The sequence below is a fragment of the Phacochoerus africanus genome, chromosome 3, assembly GCF_016906955.1.
Source record: "Phacochoerus africanus isolate WHEZ1 chromosome 3, ROS_Pafr_v1, whole genome shotgun sequence".
NCBI classification, from domain to species: Eukaryota; Metazoa; Chordata; class Mammalia; order Artiodactyla; family Suidae; genus Phacochoerus; species Phacochoerus africanus.
Window position 1 is genome coordinate 22151243 of NC_062546.1, and position 18965 is coordinate 22170207.

Below are 18965 nucleotides of genomic sequence, written 5' to 3' on the forward strand. Positions count from 1 at the left end.
TTAAAGATAAAATGGGACCGTTTGATGAAATGCTTTGACAGGCTCGAAGCTGTCTGTGGAAGGTATTCTTCCTGACTTAGTTGGGCCTACGTCAGCACACAGCTTTTGGCTTATTTATTTATATCCTTCCTTCTTCTAAAAAGCATTTAAGGCAACTTACAGGGATACATTTACCGTGGCAAGCAAGCTAACATAAATTAGAAGTGGGTGAACAAGATGAGGCAAAAAAAAAAAAAAAGATATGTAGGAATATATGGTGAAGCCCAGGAGTTCCTGCTATGGTGCCACAGAACCAGCCAACGTCTTGGGAGTGCTGGGTTGCGGGTTCAGTCCTCAGCCCAGCATAGTGGGTTAAGGCTCTGGTGTTGCACAGCTGTGGCATAGGTCACAATTGTGGCTCGGTCTGATCCCTGGCCCAGGAACGCCGTATGCTGCAGGGTGGCCAGAAATGAAAAGATAAAATGAAGCCCAGAATGCAACTAATATACTTGGCATAAAACATAAAATTGTTAATATTTTTTTCCAAAGCAAAGTACACAGTGACATGCACACACACATACACAGACACACACACACACGTAGTTTGTAGGTTATCTGAAATGACAGCAAGTATAAAAAATGAGAAAATATAAAGATATGTGCCCTGTAACTCTTGCCTCTTTTTTGCTCCCAAACATGTTGGTGACCCTTGAAGTCCATAATGCCAACTGAGGGTCCTGAAATAAGTGCATTATTCTCCACAAAGTCGGCAAATGCCTTCTGTGCTGGATATGCCTTGCTTACCAATTTTTAAAGAAATTCCTATTATCGTGTATACTCAGTCTTGTGCAGCGGGGCAAAACGTTTCAATATGTTCTGCTAGAGAAAGTTTAAAACGAGACATGCAAAGAAGCTGCCTGTTGTGAAAGACAGAATGAGGGTGATGTACATAAGAGATTGTGCCGTGGAACGCAGGAACTCTGACTCAGCTCTGCCACCGGGGACCTGCCCTGACCCAGCTGAGGACCTCGGCCAGCCACTGCCTCCCGGTGCCCGCACAGGGCAGCCGCTGAGCTGGGCCTCAGCTGCTGGGCCTGTTTATGTGTGTTCAGCTAGCTAAAAGCGCGAGTCTTTCTTCCCGGGATGTTGGGAAGATTCAAGAGATGATCTATGCGAACTGCTTTAAGCTCTTCTTCCTCTTCTTCTTCTTTTTTATCAAAAAAGGGAGGGAAACCTAGGTATTAAACTGATTATTCATCCAGCCCAAGATTCCTCTGAATTATTCTTTATGTAATCTGTATTTATGGATAGAAGCAGCCATGCCTTGGGAGCAAAGACCTCCAAATTCATAACTGTCAGAATCACAAACCATGGGCAAGGAATTAACAGCAGTAATTCTATTTTTTTTTTTTTTCAAGCAGAGATCTCGATGAAATTGAATTACCAAACATTCTTTTAACGCAGTCGCTGCCTTGGCAATGTTCAGTCACCAGGTTGGGGGCTGTTTCCACAGGTTTTGCAAACCCTGGGAGGCGAGTGTGGCGATTTTCTAAGGAGCCGGTTCTGCAAAGATGTCCTGCCAAGGCTGACTGGCTCCTTAGTCAGCCAGGCTCCCGTCAGTGCCAGGGCTGGACCAGTTTACTCCCACACACTGGCCTTCAAGTTGCAGCTGGCTGTCTTGCAGGGCCTGGGCCCCCTCTGTGAGCGACTGGACCTAGGTAGGTACCAGCCAGTCTCACCCGGACACACACTGTGCACTCTGTCTCACCCCCACCCGTGCCCTCTTTGCTTAGCCTAGCTCCTCTCATCTCTCTTCATGTGCACGTCCTTCTGTCTCACTTTGGCCTCATTTATCCTTTTACATTGCTGGGTTTTGACTCAGGGATGGAGGGCAGAGCCCATGGCATCTTGCCTAGCTGCTCCAGTTTCATCAGACAGCAGTTGGTTACTGCTCATCCCCAATGAAGTCCAAGGGCCAATGCTTGTTTTGTTTTTTCCTCTCTGCAGGTGAGGGTGACCTGAATAAAGTGGCGGATGCCTGCTTGATTTACCTCAGCGCCAAACAGCCCGTGAAATTACAAGAGGCTGCCAGGAGGTACGTCTGCTTGATCACTCGCATCTCTTTACGTTTGTCCTAAATTATAGATGATTTGCTAATGGCGAGCCAAGTTGAGGCATCTCTTTTCTCTTCTCTCTCTTCTTGCCAGGTTAAGATGATTTCTTTAACTGTGCCACCATCTAGAGATGGTATTTTTACAAGACGCATTTCTCTTTACAAGTAACCTTTTCTTCTGCTGCAGCATCAGCAGCACTTCCAGAGGGGCACAAAGCAGAAAGATGGTGTTGCACAGAGGACAAAACACTCTCCTGAGTGGAGGGTGATCTGCTTCTAGGCCCTCTTGCTACTCTTCTAATGCCCAGGTGACCCTGGCACCTCTCTGGGCCTCCGCTCCCTCATCCGCAAAGCGAAAGCATTTGGGTTATAGATCTGGCAAGCCTTGGCTCCACGGAGCATCTTAATGGGCATCAGATGCAGTGAACTCTCACAGATTGTGTGCAGACTTGTGTGTGTGCAAGCAGACGTATACGTGTCTTTTTCCAGGCGGAGTCTACATCATTCATCCAGTGATGAATGAGGAATAATCACAGATTATTATAGGAATCTGTGAACCAGGAAACATTCAAAACCATTGGACTAATGATTTAAAGGGCCTTTTCAACTCTGAAATTATGCGATTCCAATTTCCAAGGGTTTTGCTTATCAAAGAATAGCTGTACCACCTCTAACAGACGAAGCTATGTCTCATTCCCTGAGTCCTAAAGGATACTTATCAAAAGCTAAAACTCTGAGCACAGGAGCATTCCCCAGACTTGAGCCCCCAAATGCACCGTGTCCCCCCCATCCCCAACTCTCCTAGCCAGGAGCAGCCTGCTGCCCTGGAACTGCTGTCCCTGGCTGTCTACAGCTGGGGCAGAAGCCGGCCCGTCCAGCCTGGCCCTGCCTGCTGCTCTGGGCCCTGCAGCTCCACATCCCTGGGCAGAGAAACAGTCCCGCCCACTTGGTCCGGTCGCCCTTCCTTGCTGGGGTGGGTGTCATCTCGTCATCTGAAGGGTTGAAGGGCTGCTCCGTCTATGAAATGAGGACAGCCGACTTGCTCCCTTATAAACCTTGCAACTCTCTGGGAGCATGGAAATATCTCTTTGAATTGATTTATCGTCCTTTGCAATTTTGGGCCCTTGATGTGCCCAGTTCCCTTTTTTCTTTCTGTCTCTTTCTTGTCACATCCCCTAGGCCCAGAATCAGTCATGGTTTCTTGAGCATAAGAGCACATCCCAAGTAGCTTCTTGTCCCCATTCTTACTCCAGGTGAAAGCGGTCCTCCCCCGAGCAGTGTCCCTGAGCTCACTGTGCTGTGATTTTTAGGCACGCTCACGAACATGACGAATCCATCCTGAGGTCAGTTCTTCTGGATGTCCGAAGAGCCCCGAAGATCTGATTTTCTCATTCCCTGGCCCGTGCTACTTTTCCCACACCCATCCTTCAAGTTTAGACCCATCAAACAAGCTAATATTCACAATTCATTATCTTTTTATTTTTATTTATGTATTTATTTTTTTGCCACTGAAAGCGATGAAACCCGAATTAGACCTTGCTGACTCTTGAGTTGAAATTCCAAGTGCCTGGGGAGGAGGAGAACGCAGCCCCACTGCTTGACTGCAGCAGCGCCCTTTGTTTGCTCCACCGCCTTCCTTTCGGGGTTGAGTCAGATGACCTCCCTCTGACGCGGCTGGGCTGGGCGAGGAGGGAGCGTAAGGCTGATTGCTTCACGTACACATCATCGGCAAACTTATTTTGAAGTCCGGGGGAAAAAAATCCATGTTGTCCTTGATCAGGAGCTGATTTGGCATCTTGATTCAGAAGTTAATAAGCTCTCTAAATGGGAGAAGAAACCTGAGACAATAGGAAACCTGGTCTCTTTGTGAGTCTCATTACGAGTGAAGAGAGGGAGATGGGTGGGCCGATTAGTTTTAAAACAGTCAGACCTCCAGGGACTAAGAAATGAGATGCCCCGGGTGAGACAGAGGCTCCAGCTCAGCCGACAGACGCACATCCATCCAAGTGTTTGTCCTGAATTCTCCTTTTCCTGCACGTGCCACATCCGCTCCAGAAGTGAAGCCTGTCCTCATAACTTGCGAAATCTCTCTTCAGACTGTCCGCTTCTCTTCACCTCCAAACTGCTGGGCCAGGCCACCCTCATCTCTGACCTGAACCACTGCAGAAGCCCCCTCCCCAGCGCCCTGCTCCCACCCCTGCCCCTCAGCATTTCCCACACAGCCCTCAGTGACACCCCCCACCCACTCATGGGAGAAGAGAAGGCTGGGTGTTCTTTGCTGGGGTGCAAGAGGGGGTTCTATAGCCCAGAGGGTCACAGTCACCCAAGCTTCGGCTCCGTAGAGCTGAAGAACCAGTAAAAGCCAGAGCCTCCCAGAGACACCCCAACGCCCTCAGGGGCAGGGACTCCAGTGACCCTGGGCAGATAGATGACTGGCTTGCTTGGATGTGGTGGGGCTGGTGGGAGACCTTCGAGGGCAGGCGGCAGCTCTGAGGCTTCCAGCATCTGAAAGGAGGCGGGTGGGCAGATGTGTCTGGAGGCCTGGCAGGCAAGGGCTGTGACCTCTGCAGGGCAGCCTCCTTCACGTGGTAATGGAGGCAGACTCTTCAACAGCTTCGTGAAGGTTCCTCTTTGTATGCATTCTGGTTGGCTTTCTCCTTCCTCCTGTTTGCTTCTCCTGGCTCCGAAGAATGACCAAGCCTGTGTTTGCTTTTTTAATTTGTCGTATTAAATATAGCCTTTGTGGCAGGCTTTTACATCCAGGCTGTAAACTCTAGAAATGGAAATTGATCAGGGGGTGGTTGATATAACTGAGGCTGTAAATGCTAAGAACGGAGATGCCATTCCAGTTTAATGCTTTTATCTAGTGAATGTGCCTTGTAAGGAGGGACATAAATCTTGCAACTTGGTTGGGGGCGGGGTGGAGGGGGGAGGGGTAAAAGCAGGGTATAACCTTGCTGTTTGTTACCACCAGGTGTCACTGTTAACTGGCTATGCAAGAAAACAATACGAGCTCCCCCCAGAGTCCACCTCGTTGAATAACTTCCGTGGGTAGCAAATGAGAAAACCGTATTTGGGGTGTGGGAAGAGGGGTCAGCAAATAAGGCCAAGTCCCTGAAAGTAAGCACTGGATTACAAAACATCAGGCATGCCCCCATCTCAACCATGCAGAGGAAAACTTAACTGATGTAAATTCTCCAGTGGCCCCGGAAGCCTCTGAGATACTTCCCAGCATGCTGCGGGCCTCCACAGTTCTGTGCCTTTCTGGCCATGGAGCTTTTCCTTCCCTTACATGAAAGGAATTTGAGATGAGAGCATATTCCCCACGTTTCTGTGTTTTCCCTTCAAACCAGTACACGCTCCAAGCCTGCTTCAACCACTCCATTAAAACCACACTCCTCTCTCTTGAGCAGCCTCTAAGGCTCTCCGTGTTTTGCATGGAGTCTTAAATCATTCAGTGAGCCTTCCACCCTGGGGCTAAAAGGAAATAAACTAGGCAGTACTTGCTTTTAAAAAGTTGAAGTCCGTGGCCAACGATGGAGAAACAATGCTTTTAGGCCTATTGGTCTCCACCCCCTAGTCCTGCCGCCACCTGCCAAGCCCAGAACCCAGGTGGGCATGCAGGGTGCCAGCAGGGAGTGCTGGCTGTGCAGGTACCGGGTGCTGTGGCGAAGGAAGAGGGCCCTCCCATCTTCCTCTCTTGGCCATTGTATACATGGCCAAAGGGCACCAGTCTTGGAAGTGGTCAAACCTAGGTTCTTACTGATTCTGTGACCTTGATTGAGCAAATTGCTGGGTTTACTTGCGCCTCATTTCCTTCCTCTATAAACTGGGCCTGGTGATAACACCTTCCTCCAGAATCATCATGCAGATGAATTGCATTCATGTGTAAGAGAATCCACTCACGTTCATTCCTACTCCTGATTGGCTGAGGAGCTGCTGTGTGCCCAGCGCTGTCCTAGGCACCGAAAATAGAGGGGAGCAAGAGAGAGGAAGCCTCTGCCCTCATGATGCTTACCTTCTGGAGATATATTTATATTTGTATACAAACCCATGTGGGAGACGTATAAATTTGCCAAATATATCGTGTACATATGTGACATGTACACATATGCACATGGGCATGGTATTTCCTGTTGGAAGCCTGCTTCATCTTTACCGAACTGTGAACAGGGGTTCTCACCCCAGAAGGATCCTTTTCATGTTAATCGTTCCACCTCTCCTACCGCCTTTTGCATGAGAAGTCAGGACCAAGTTTGAAGGTTCATTTACTGACTGACTTCCTGGCTTTCTTTCTAGCAGTAGGATCCCAGCCCATCAAAGACCCAGCCGCTGCCTTCAAACTCTGGACGAACTCAGACTGGCTTTGGCTCATTCATTTCATCCCCGTCAGAGCCCCAACTCCTCTCTTTACCCACACATGGGCCTATTATATTTGAACGGATCAGGAGCCACAGAGGTGATCCGTTAGTTCAGCTGAGCTTAAAATTAGTAGCTCATCCCCCTAAATGGTGTGGGCAGTTTGTTTCAGCTTGGGCTGCAAAGCTGTTTCCCCTTCGGATTGCATCCAGCATGGAAACGAGGGCACTCCTAATATTTTCCCTTTTGACATTTGATTAATAGTTGACAAATCCAGACCCACGTAGTTAGCTTTCCTATTATCCATCTTTTGACAGGCATTGCTGCTTTTCTTTTCAAGGCTCATTGTTCTAAAAACACACCCAGATCTGTAGCTGTTCACTATGCATGTATAGGCATGATTTCCTGGTGTCAAAGATAAGAGACATCTGCCACGCAGATTACAAACCAAGTGGGTTGTTGGGTTTCGGATCTGAAGGCAAGGACCTCTGGCTACTTAAATGCTCCGTCTTTCCCTGCTTCCTTGGTGTTGTCATGTGACTGATAATCTGCCAGGGTCATCAGTTTTCCCACCCAGTGGGAAAGCCAGGTGTGGGGCGTGCATGCCCTTATTTGTACTGTGCTGGGTTGGGAACCAGGATGCTTCTGATGGGAGATCAAGCCTGGTAGTGGGACCACGTGCACAAAGTGGGTTTCAGATATCAAAAGCCTTGGCTGACCAGAGGGTGGCCATTTCATTCCTTGGCAGAGTCTGTGGTGTGACCTGAATACCTAAGAAGCAGGAGAGAAATGTGACAATCTCAGTGCCAAGTAAAGCAGCTGGGGGCATAGCCTCAATTGTCTTCTTTGTGTATTTATGTAAAAGATGATTAGAGCCTCTTATTATAAGCCTGATACTGTGTCGAGAGTTCAGAGGTAAAGACCAAGGTAGAGTTGACCTCACATCACTGCTCAGTAGTAGTGTCACCTTGGGTCAGTTAATTTCCTTCTTAAAGTCTCAATTTCCTCATCTACAAGACTAGAATAAGCATATCTTTTTAACCCCTGATAAAATTATCACAAAGTCATGAATATGTCTTTAGCACAGAATGTCAGCCCAGAGTGAAAAGTCAATCAGCAATAATCATTCTCATTATTTAAACTTCCTCCTTACTCCAGAAAAGACCTAGAGCATCGTATAAACTGAAGTGTCTCCAACAAGGTAAATAGGAAGTAAAGATATTTTCTTAAGGAAAAAAATAATAAGACAGAAAACAAGGTGAAGCCAGAATTGAGGTTAATACACAAAATGCAGGCTTTGAACTCCGCACCTCTGCCAGAGATGAGCCTGCAGCATAGCTCTGGGCTTCCTAACAGACAAGGCAAAGAGAGAAACGCATCTGCTGAAACTTCCAGTCATTACTGGAGTAAGAAAGCTTCTCAGAAGGAACCACAGCTCTGAAATTCCCTTGGTACTGAATCCTAAGGAAACTTCCCCATGGGTCAGCTTAGAGGAACCCTGAGTACCATTGTGGCTGATCTTTCCTAATGTCCTTGCAGTAGAAACAGAAGTAACATTTCCTAGAGCAATTTCGTATGGTTCCATCAGTGGAGGCTGCTGGCTTATTGCCAAAGTGTGGGCTACAGGAAAACGGTTTGGGGTTGGCCGGGGGTGATGTGGGGGGGGGGGGGTGCAAAACAGGTAGGCTGCCGCGAAATGTCTTTATCTTCAAGGGTGTGAATCTTCCAGGGAGGACCGGAAAACTCGGCACGTGGCCTGAGCACGCAGACGGCCAGGGCCACTTTGAGATCCGCACCCAGCAGCGTTGTCACTGCCGTAGGATCTAGGCTGGCAGTGGGGCCTGGAAGGGGGAGAGCTGGCCAGATGGAAAGGGCTGCTTTTAAATCCTACCCCAGTGGGATTTAAACCCTTCTCGGTTCTGGCTTATTTTTGAATTGTCAGTAACAGATTGGGCCTCTCAGTGCCATATCTTTTTAAATATGCACAAAGCAATGAAGTCATTCCGCTGCATCTATGATACTTTGTCTCGTGGTACTTTAGGGACTCAATTAGCATCGCAAGCTTCCATTGGTGTTTATGATTTTAAACCCTTCCCCGTTGCATTTAAATATTTTTAATATAGGTCTCTGTGCAGATGTGCAGGTTGGCTATCTATAGATGGATGTCTGTGAACAGGTAAATATAGTTGAGTCGAACAAGTATGTATAGCTGCAGAGGTAATTGGCAGTATTCATTTGGAGAGTAAATTGTTGCTTCAAGTCATAATCCTCCATTTCCAACATTTAGAAACAACAACAAAAAAAAAGGCCTCCATGCAGAGGAAGATCGCTAAATTCAATAGCAAGAAAGGACAGGCTTGAAATACTGGTTACCCAATGAACCAAGACCCATTAGAGTAAATTACCGAGTATGGTAGCATCGCCCCACTGCTTGCTGGCTCGGACACGTCGACACCCCGAGCATCCGTTTATTTAAAAGGAAACACACAGCCTCATTTGTAGCATCAGCATGTAGGAGTCACGGGAGAAGGGATGGCTGGAGAAAAGAAGAGCATGGAGGCTGTTCTCCCAGAAAGGGAACGACAGGGAAGCCAAAGCAGCTTTGCCGATGCGCCTGCTTTCCAACAGGTGAGTTTATTCTCCGATTGCGTTTAGTCATGCCCATACAGAGACAACCTGTATCGTGTTCCTAAGGAGACACCCTGAATAACTTCTTCAGATATCCCCAATAAATAAATAAATAAACATCACAAAGCCGCAAGTCCTTTACCCCTGGCATTTACGAAGACAGCTCATGAGAGCATTTTATAAATCCAGAAAGAGACAAGGAGCAGCAGCTCCCTCAAGCAAGTAATTGACAGAGAAAGAATAGCCTGTCACCCAGGAGAGCTAGAGGCTCTGAATTTCAGTTACAGTTTATTTAGCTTTGCTGGGCCTCGATTGGCTGGGTTTTTGGGAGCTCCCCTTGAGCGGACGTTGTCCAGCCCGAGATGGTGAGGACACACTGTGATATGTGCCTCTTCAACAGAGGGGTGTCTTTTTGGTTTTGCCACATTTGGGTGGAAGGGCCCACAATCCGGTCCCCATGCCTGAGAACTGCTGAGGAGTGTGGGAGCTGGAAGGGGCTTAGAACGAGTCTGATTGATGCAGAGAAGTGACTTGCCGTGCTCCCTCAAAGCCCTTCCCTGGCTCTGGCCCACTCGTGACTTGAGCCTGGCTATCTGCACGATGCTTCATGAGCCTCTGGGAACAGGCTTTCCTCCCCACCAGGCAGGGAGCCCTGAGGCCTGAGCCTCGGCTTCCCACCTTTGTGTCCCACACACCTAACCCAGTGCCTGGGCCGGACCAGGTGCCAGGAAACATTTGGTGAACCATGCAGAGATGGTCCCAGACCCGGCCAACCACATCCTAGCACAGCGTGTCCCAGCTCCCCAGGCTCCCTCCCCTCCAGCTCTGTCACTCGGGCACACCTGATATTGATCGTAAAGGAATGAGTCGCTTCTGTTGGTTTGGTGTCTGGAGTTTATTAGGTACTTACTGATACCCGTCAATTGTAGATAGGGCTGAAGTGCGGGGAAATGGCTGCCTGCATGAAGTGAAATTCAATAAAACCGCATTTTAAGTGAAAAATCAGTATAAACACCAGGCTTCTTTGCCATGGAAACAGAGGTTGCTTAGAAACTGCCTAACGGCGAGTTCTAAATTTTTTAAAGTCAAGTTATCATTTAAGCTACACGGCCCCACAGGTTATTGAGAGATAATCACTCGCCTCAGGACACTCAGAGGCAAGAGGCACAGCTGAGTGCCTCCCGAAACTCTGGGGACCAGATAATCTCCTGATAACTCTGCTCCCTGGAGCCACTGATTTGGGCCTGGGGGAAGGAGAAAGAAATTTTTGTTCAGGAGTTAAATGGTGTACACACATACACACACATTTTTTTTTTTTTTAAGTGTTTCTGTTTGGGTTTGAAAAAAGATGGAGTTGGCCATTTGGCATGTTCAGCAGCCATCTCGACCACATCTCAAGATGTATGAGGAACATTTTCCGGGCAGTTACTCCAGTCACTTCAAAGCGGAGGTCCTGCCTTTGTCTTCTGGCTTCTGATCATGCAAGAGGATGCTTTCTGGGTCTGCAGCCTTCTGTCCTGGCTCTCTGGGAGCCCTATCTCCCCAGCTCAGGAAGGGCAGGAACTGACCCCACAACGAAGTGGGAGGTGGTACTGGAGTTTGGAGTGAAGCTGGGCTGCCGAGTCCTCAGAGAGGAGTTCTTAGGGCCCAGGCTCAGCTCAGCTCCCAGAGGCTCAGCTCCCAGGGCCTCAGAGTGAACAAGGGCCCGGGTTTGGAATTTGTCAGTGTTTGCTGCCGCATGCCTTTTGCCAAGCAAGAGCATACACCTACCGGCCACCTGGTCGCATGGAACGGCATTTCTCCCGACCTCGGGCGTGCAGAGGGCAAAGCATACTGCATTCGTTTCTTCCTGAAAATAATGGGCCAAATTACAACCCCCATGGCTGAGAATTAGGACCCCTACCAAGTCAGTATGAAGGAAATTATGACTGAAACAAAAGACAAATATTCTGCCCTTTTTGAAGCGTCTGAGAATTTTCCATGGTGTGGCAGTGCTGCCAGGGTTGGTGGTGATAATTATTCCTTAGACACAGACACACTCTCTTTCTGGAAGGAACAGTGTTTTCATTATACACTTCAAAGTGTTTTCCTGCACCTCATCTCCTTAGAGCCTCGGAACAAACCTGTGAGGAAGGTGGGGCGGGTGTGATCATTTTCCTTTGGAGAAAAAGGAAATAGGTTCACAGAGGCAAAATAATTTGCTCCCAGCCGCAGAGGTGGGGAGGAAACTTGTGTTGCCGCCTGCCATTCTGGAGAATCTCAGAAAGACCCTCTAAGAGCCCAGAAATGAGACCCAAAATAATTCCTCTGGGAGTTTGGCTCTTGCTAACTAAAAGAGGGCGAACTTTGCACGTGATTTTTCCTTTGCCTCCCTCTTAGCATTTTATTTAGGCATCACATAGGGCAAAGAGAGTGCCTTCCTTCTTTTTCCTTTCCTGCCAAAGAATACAACACCCGCATCTAGCAGTTAAAAAGGACGCCGAAAATGAACATGGCATCGTTTCTGTGCCTCATAAGTCAGAGCAGAGCTGTGTCTGAACTGGGCCGTAGCACCACTTTGCTGGGTCTTGCCTAGATCAAAATACTCCTTGAAGCTGAGAGTGCGCCCATGCTGTAGCTTGAGGAATTGTTCCAGTTCTTGAAAAGGAAAAAAAAAAAAATCAAATGAAACCATTTGCATGCTAACAGTCTTTGGCACCAGGGAAAACTGTCAACTGTGTCACGTGTAAATAGAAATCTCCCATTTTGGGTACATTTTTTTCGTAATTTCCCCTGCCACTCTAATTATCAAAGATATTTTTGTTTTTAAACAAAAATTGTCTCCCACGCAGGCCCCATCTCCTTTCTGCGGTGAAGTGGAAACGGTGAATTAGAATATTCTAATCACTTCCCCAGCAACCACCACTGAGGTTGTAAACTCAAGATTATCCTAAGTAAAGAAAACTTAAAATTGTTCAGGCACAAAGCAGACCAGAAAATTTTTCAAAATGCCTCCCTCGCCTTCTTAGCACATGTCTGCTAAACCCAAGGAAGAAAGGAAAACTGGCTTCACCCAGGTAAAACCCACAGGCTTTTCAGTGAATGACATTAAAAAACAGCATTTAGCTGCATTTAGCAAGCATGTAAGTTCCTGTTCGATGCCCAGCACTATGAGATAGGCTGCTAGGAATGTCATCGAGACTGAAATGTGTGATCCAACAAGTAGATTCTGTCTGCTGTCCGTGGGTGCACAGGGCTTGCTGTGTGGTGGGCCCCAAGGAGGGCTGGACCTGTGTTTTCTCATTGAAACTCCCCAGAACCCTGGGTGAAGTGAGATGGAGACAAGACACACAGCTAGTGACGTCTGCAGTAACCTGACTCCTACTAGCATAACATGTTTTGGTCCTTCCTTGATGGGAAGCAGTGGACTAGGTTATTTTACAGAATGGAGTTGTTTCAAAGAGGGGCGTCGTCCGAAGCCATTCGTGTGTAGTGTAATAAGTCACTTTTCAAATATGAGGAGTTCCTGTTGTGGCTCCGCAGGAACGAACCCAACTCGTATCCATGAGGATGCAGGTTGAATCCCTGGCTTCGCTCAGTGCGTTAAGGATCTGGCATTGCCCTGAGCTGTGGTGTAGGTCGCAGACATGGCTCGGATCCCGAGTGGCTGTGGCTGTGGTGTCGGCTGGCACCTGCAGCTCTGATTCAGCCCTTCGCCTGGGAACTTCCATGTGCCCTGGGTGCGGCTCTAAAAAGCAATAAGTAAATAAAATATGAAACCCGTTCAGTCAGGTATTGGTCGAGTGTTTACCATGTGCCGTGCTAGGTGCTAATGAACCACACAGATGTGGTCCCTGCCTTCGGGCTTGTTCTTGTGAGGAAGGGAAGTGGTCAATAAACAGGCAGGTAATAAATGCGGCGAAAGGTGCCCTGAAAGATTAAATTAAAGGGCAGGCACCTAGGCCAAGTGGTGCAAGAAGCCTGCCCTCTGCACAGGTGACAGCGTGAGCTAAGATTTGGGGAGGGGGGGCAAGAGAGCCGCCCAGCGAGGGGAGGGCCTCAGCCTTCCTGAGGTTGAAAAGCCAGGCTCTGAACTGCTGCATCACACATGTGTGATGTTTACACTTGGATTGCCCGGCGTGGTCACCCTGAGCATCATTGAGAAATGGATGTGATGGAGTTGCTGTCGTGGCTCAGTGGTTAACGAATCCGACTAGGAACCATGATGTTGCGGGTTCGATCCCTGGCCCTGCTCAGTGGGTTAAGGATCCAGCGTTGCCGTGAGCTGTGGTGTAGGTTGCAGATGTGGCTTGGATCCCACGTTGCTGTGGCTATGGTGTAGGCCGGTGGCTACAGCTCCGATTAGACCTCTAGCCTGGGAACCTCCACATGCCGTGGGTGCAACCCTAGAAAATACAAAAAAAGAAAAAAAGAAATGGATGTGAGAAGATAAAAAAGACCGTGATCCTGCAGTTCAGGCTGAGACAAATAAAGAACCTCACCCGTGGCAGGTGCACGTGTAGGGTGGCCCTGGTCCTTCAGCTCTGTTCATGTGTATATAGGGCACCAGTGTTCTGCCTCTGCTAAAGGTCACAGGACAGGGCTCAGCTGGTCCTCCCACAGGATAGCATCTGGGCCTGATCCCTGACCCAGCGTATCCAGACCACCGGGAATCCTTGGCTCTCGGGGGCCAGAAAAGGGCCAGCTGCCAAATTCAGCAGCATGCTGGTGGGTCGGAGAGAAGGACCTGGACTCAGCAGTTGAGGGTTTGTCCGGGCTCCCCACGCAGGACAGGGAGTCCCTGCCCCGGGGCTTGTCTGTGAGATGAGTGCATCCTGTAATGAGGGGTGGGCCCTGCCTGTTTTCGTCCTTCTGGAAACTGCCTTACAGCCCAGAATTTAACCAGTTTATTTGCTAAGAGCTTGTTTGATGTCAATATTGTTCTGCTCAGACTAATTACTTTCCTTCTCTATGTCAACAAATATGAAACTCTTTACCTCTCTTGCTGTTAGGCTTTGGGACCATCCTCATGGCCCTGTCTTACAATGCAAAGTGGGGTTTGTGCTGCTGTGCTTAGTGATGCGATTATCAGCTTTTTCCCAAATAGCTCAGGAGGCAGCTCTTGGGTAAGAGCACCAGCACCCCCCCACACCCCACCCCCGGCGTGCCCCCCCCACTCCTTTTCTTCCATCTCTCCACAGCGTTTTCCTCCACTTGATGAAGGTAGACCCAGACTCCACTTGGTTCCTCCTGAACGAACTTTACTGCCCAGAGGAGTTCACACCTCCCCACCCCAGCCTCCACCCTGTGCAGCTGCGGGGGGCCACCGGCCCCCAGAACCCATACACAGCCAATGTGCTCCTCCTGCTCCAACAGCTGCCGTGACCTCATCCCTTCCTCCCTGCCAAGGACGAAAGACATGGGGCCGACCCCACCCTGGCCGAGGGCAGTGGTAGCAGCAGCAGAGAAGACTGCCAAGGTGGATTAGACAGCCGATCGATTTATAAATTGATCGATCACACAACTGCTTAGAAATTGGATTGAAGGATAGTAGCTGACTGTTATTTATATTTCATACCTGGTGTTTTCAAATGACATTGTCTGGCAGCTCTAAGGGCTTAACTCCTTCGCTTACCATCTCTGCGGCCCTGGCTGCCTCAAAGGCTACCCCACATGCACACCCACACCCGAGAACTTGAGGACACGTGGGACAGAGGCCTGTACCACGCATCTTGTGTGTCTTCTGAGTGCCTGAGGACCACATGGAAGGATCACACATCCAGGAGATCTCAGAACACTGGCCTGCAGCACAGACTCCATTCTCAAATCAGGAGCTGGAACCTCACCTGTGCTTTGGAAGAAAATGAAATAAAGGCACTTCTTGGAGGAAAAGTATAATCACGATCTCACTTTGAAGTTTGTTATTTAAATTGAGTTTTTTTTGTTGTTGTTGTGTTGTTTTGTTTTAGGTAAGTTTATAGTAGTAGTTCCCGTTACGGCACAACGGGATCAGTGGCATCTTGGGAGCGCTGGGACATAGGTTTGATCCCCAGCCTGGCACAGTGGGTTAAGGATCCACGCATTGCTGCAGCTGCGGTTTAGGTTGCAACTGCAGCTGGGATCCGATCCCTGTCCTGGGAAGCCCATATGCCACAGGGTGCCCAAAAAGGCAGTGGGGGGAGAAGTGTGCTTATGTTCATGAATGAAAAGTCATGATGCAAAATACAAAGTCATGATGCAAAATCCAAGCCATACGAAACAATGGAGAATCAGTCTCCCTGTCCTCTTTCCTGAAACATCGAGTTTCCCTCTCCAAAGGCAAATGTGCATGACAATTCTTTGGATACCTCTCAGGTATTTTTTACCTTTCTATCATGGCTAATGGTGTATCGAAGCCCCGTGTGCCCATAAGCCAGCTGCACCTGCTACCCGCGTATAGCCATCCTTCATCTGCCCTTTCTGTTTCCCCTGCACCCTCAACCATCCCCTGGGTTATTCTGAAGCAAGTTCCAGGTGTCACATCTAAACTTGTTTAATTTTAGGCCCACACCCATGGCACATGGAGGTTCCCAGGCTAGGGATCCAATCAGAGCTGTAGTTGCCGGCGTGTGCCACAGCCACAGCAACACCAGATCCGAGCCGAATCTGCAACCTATACCACAATTCACAGCAACGCCGGATCCTCAACCCACTGAGCAAGGCCAGGGATCAAACCTGCATCCTCACGGATGCTAGTCAGATTCATTTCCACTGAGCCACGGCAGGAACCCCCCCCCCCCAAAGCTGTCTTTAAAACGTACCACCAGATTAGCATTATCACACCTAGAAAATGTAACAATAGTCCTTTAATATTGTATTCAGTCAGTGTTTCAATTTTCCCAGTATGTTTGAATCAGGATGCAAACAAGCTATGTACATTGCCATTATCGATATGTCCCTTAATAAATCTCTCTTAATTTATAGATTTGCCCTCCACCTCTCTCTTCTTTTTCCGGCAAGTTTTTTGTTGAGAAAACAAGGTCATTTATTCTACAGCATTTCCCACAGTCTGGATTTACTGATTACATCCCTGTGGGGGTCATTTCACGGTCTCCTTCTGTCACCTGTATCTCCTGTAAATGAGGAGACAGAACTAAAGGCTTGATCAGGTTTGATGTTTTTGTTTTTGTTTTTTGGCATCGCTCCCCCATAGGTGGTATCATTTACTTCCATCAGGAAGTATATTTTGTCTCATCTCTTCTTAGGATGTTGGCAGCCATTGGTGAGCCTCGCCTGGACCCACTTGTTCATTAGGGATTGCAGAGCAGGGCTGTTCCAGCCCCGTCATGCTGGCTTGCCTGGAGCTACTGACTTGGGTCCCTTCATTAACCACGCGATAACCTTGAGGGAGTTTGTGTAGAAAAGACAAGATCAACACTTGATTTTTCTAGCTGGGAGACTTAAAATCCACCGGTTATGTAAATTTAGGTACACAGCTACACACACACACACACACACACACACACACACACACGCACTCGCACTCACACACACGCACGCACCCGTGCTGAAGGATGCACGAGCAAGAATGATGAACACTCCCACCAAATGCGTGCTGAGGCAGTAACTCAGTAATTCCTCCAGTGACATAGATAATCCCCAAGCTCTCAAAAAAAACCCCAAAAACAGAAGCAGGAAATGGCTGGCATGGGGATATATTGGAACAAGTGTCCTCAGCCAGTTCCAGAGGGGCCCCACTCCTTTCCTTTTGGGGCCTTCCCAGCAAGGGCAATGGGACATCCAGCTGGTTCTTCCGGTCTGGCTCTGTCATGGAGTCATCAGGGGCACCCCCCTCTCTTTGGGCCTCAGTCCTCCCACCTGTAAAGTGGAGAGACTGGACCAGAGAGATTGCTCGTCATCTTTGGGGATTTGGGGATCCTCTGGGAATCAGATGCAATCTGAGGACCCACTCCCTCGACACATTCCTCCCCTGTCACTCCCAGGAAGGCACTGCCTCCTCCAAGACTGAAGTCAGACACCGTCTCCATCTCCCACTGGGTTGGTCCGCTTAGCTGACCTCGCAAAATCCTCTGTACAATTTCAGAGACTTCACCTATGACCCTGCAGGGACTCCAGGTTAAGGAACCCTGAAAGAGAGAAATAATCACTTAACTCTCTTCCACTTTTAAAATTCTGAGATGATTTCCTTTGGGAAAGGGAGGAAATGCCCTTTAATTGAGGGGATTGTAGAGAAGATTCACACAGTGCTCTTCCTAATTCCACTGGGGACCCAAAGTGATAGACTAATTCGATCTCTAGGTCCTGACAAATGAGAAAACGGGTCAGAGAGGTGGCGTGACTTGTCGAGCATGACCTGGCTCCTGGTGAGATTCGAGTGGCCTGCCTTCCTTCCCAGGGAGCCCGGGTGTGGCAGGCTGAGACGGTGTGCCTAGGGGCAGGGGTCACATGCACACCCACCCTGTGTCGCCGTGCCACTCGGGCTCTGGGGAAGCCCTCCAGGAGATCATCTGTGTGGGAGGATTTGCCGTAATGTTCCAAAACCCTGTGTCTTCCTCAAAGAGTTAAGACATCTTGAGTTGCTTTCAAATTCCTGCAGGCAGATTGTTGCACTTGATCAAAAAAAAAAAAAAAAAACTAATTAGAGTGCCTCCGCAGTTATTATTATATTCAGGCAACTTTAATTTTGAACCTGTCCAGCAGACTCCATCTAGTCCTTGTTAACGTAGGCTTCACAAAGTGATCATTTCCCCCTATTAAATTCGCCTTCATTCAGGGTGGCCCCTGAGTATTCTGAGTGGCTGGTGTGGCTGGAATTAGGGGTAGCAGGTGAGGGATTAGCAGGCAGGTCCTGAGAGGCCTTGCGTTTCAGGTTGAGTTGAGATGGATGGGGGGGGGTGCTCCTGCAGGATGCAGGAAGAGTTGGATGTGGCCCTCAGGAGGCACCTTATGGTGGAAAAAACGTGGATCTAGAGTTCATCCAAGCTGGGGGTGATCTCTGACACTACCTATTAAAAACGGCATGACCTCAGGCGAGTTGCTTTCCTTCATTTTCCCATCTCTAAAATGGAGCCATTGCCTATGCCTCTTTTGCAATAATTGCTGCGCTGTCTGTGGTCTTTAGCTTAGTGCCCAGGGCTGGACAACATGCTTTTCTTTCCCCCACCCCCGCCGCACCCATCCCATGGCTTGTGGCTTTGTTAAGGATGCAATACCTATGCCTCCAAGGGATGCAGTTATAGCTGAGGAAGCAGATGACCAGGTCTCAGAATGAACTACTCGGGAGCTACAAGGGACCACAGCAGAGGAGGAGATAAGATCCTGGTAAAACAGGAGTTCCTCTTGTGGCTCACTGGGATAAGAACCTGACTAGTATCCATGAGGATGCAAGTTTGATCCTTGGCCTCACCCAGTGGGTTGGGGATCCAGCGTTACCGTGAGCTGTGGTGTAGGCCGCCAGCTGCAGGTTCAATTTGACTCCTAGCCTGGGAACTTCCATATGCTGCATGTGTGGCGCTAAAATGGAAAGGCAAAAAAAAAAAAAGATCCCGATACAACCACCAGGCTTTTGGCAGGCAAAGAGGATAAAGGCATTCCAGATAAGGAAATAACAGGCCTAAAGGCATGGGGACATACCTGCCTGTATCTGTGTTCATCATAACCCCTCCCTTGCAACTGACAGACCCAACTCAAACTGGCTTGAGCAAAAAAGTCTGGGCTCTCACGACCAATGGGCCTAGCTGGCTCCAGACCCCTCAGTGCATCCGTTCCTCCGCCACCAAACCCAGCATTGTGCAGCCAAGCAGGTGTAGGCAAACTTTATCTATAAAGGGCCAGGTGGCATATTTTAAGCTTTGCGGGCATAGGTTCTCTATATTATCCTGTTCTTTGATTTTTTTTTTCTTTTTAT

General features: G+C 48.7%; 1 protein-coding gene across 2 annotated transcripts in view; it reads left to right on the top strand.

The window, feature by feature from the left end:
• The window catches only part of TTI1 (TELO2 interacting protein 1), a 44311-nt gene extending 29358 nt beyond the window's left edge, over window positions 1-14953 (top strand). The window contains exons 6-8 of one of the 2 annotated variants that reach the window (XM_047771118.1): window positions 1493-1697; window positions 1987-2074; window positions 3346-3560. In XM_047771118.1, the coding sequence (XP_047627074.1) occupies window positions 1493-1697; window positions 1987-2074; window positions 3346-3349 (297 nt within the window). In that variant the 3' untranslated portion in view covers window positions 3350-3560. Of the gene's footprint in view, window positions 1-1492; window positions 1698-1986; window positions 2075-3345; window positions 3561-14259 lie in introns of those variants that run through there. The other variant, XM_047771117.1, reaches the window with a different exon arrangement.
• Window positions 14954-18965: the final 4012 nt, after the last annotated feature.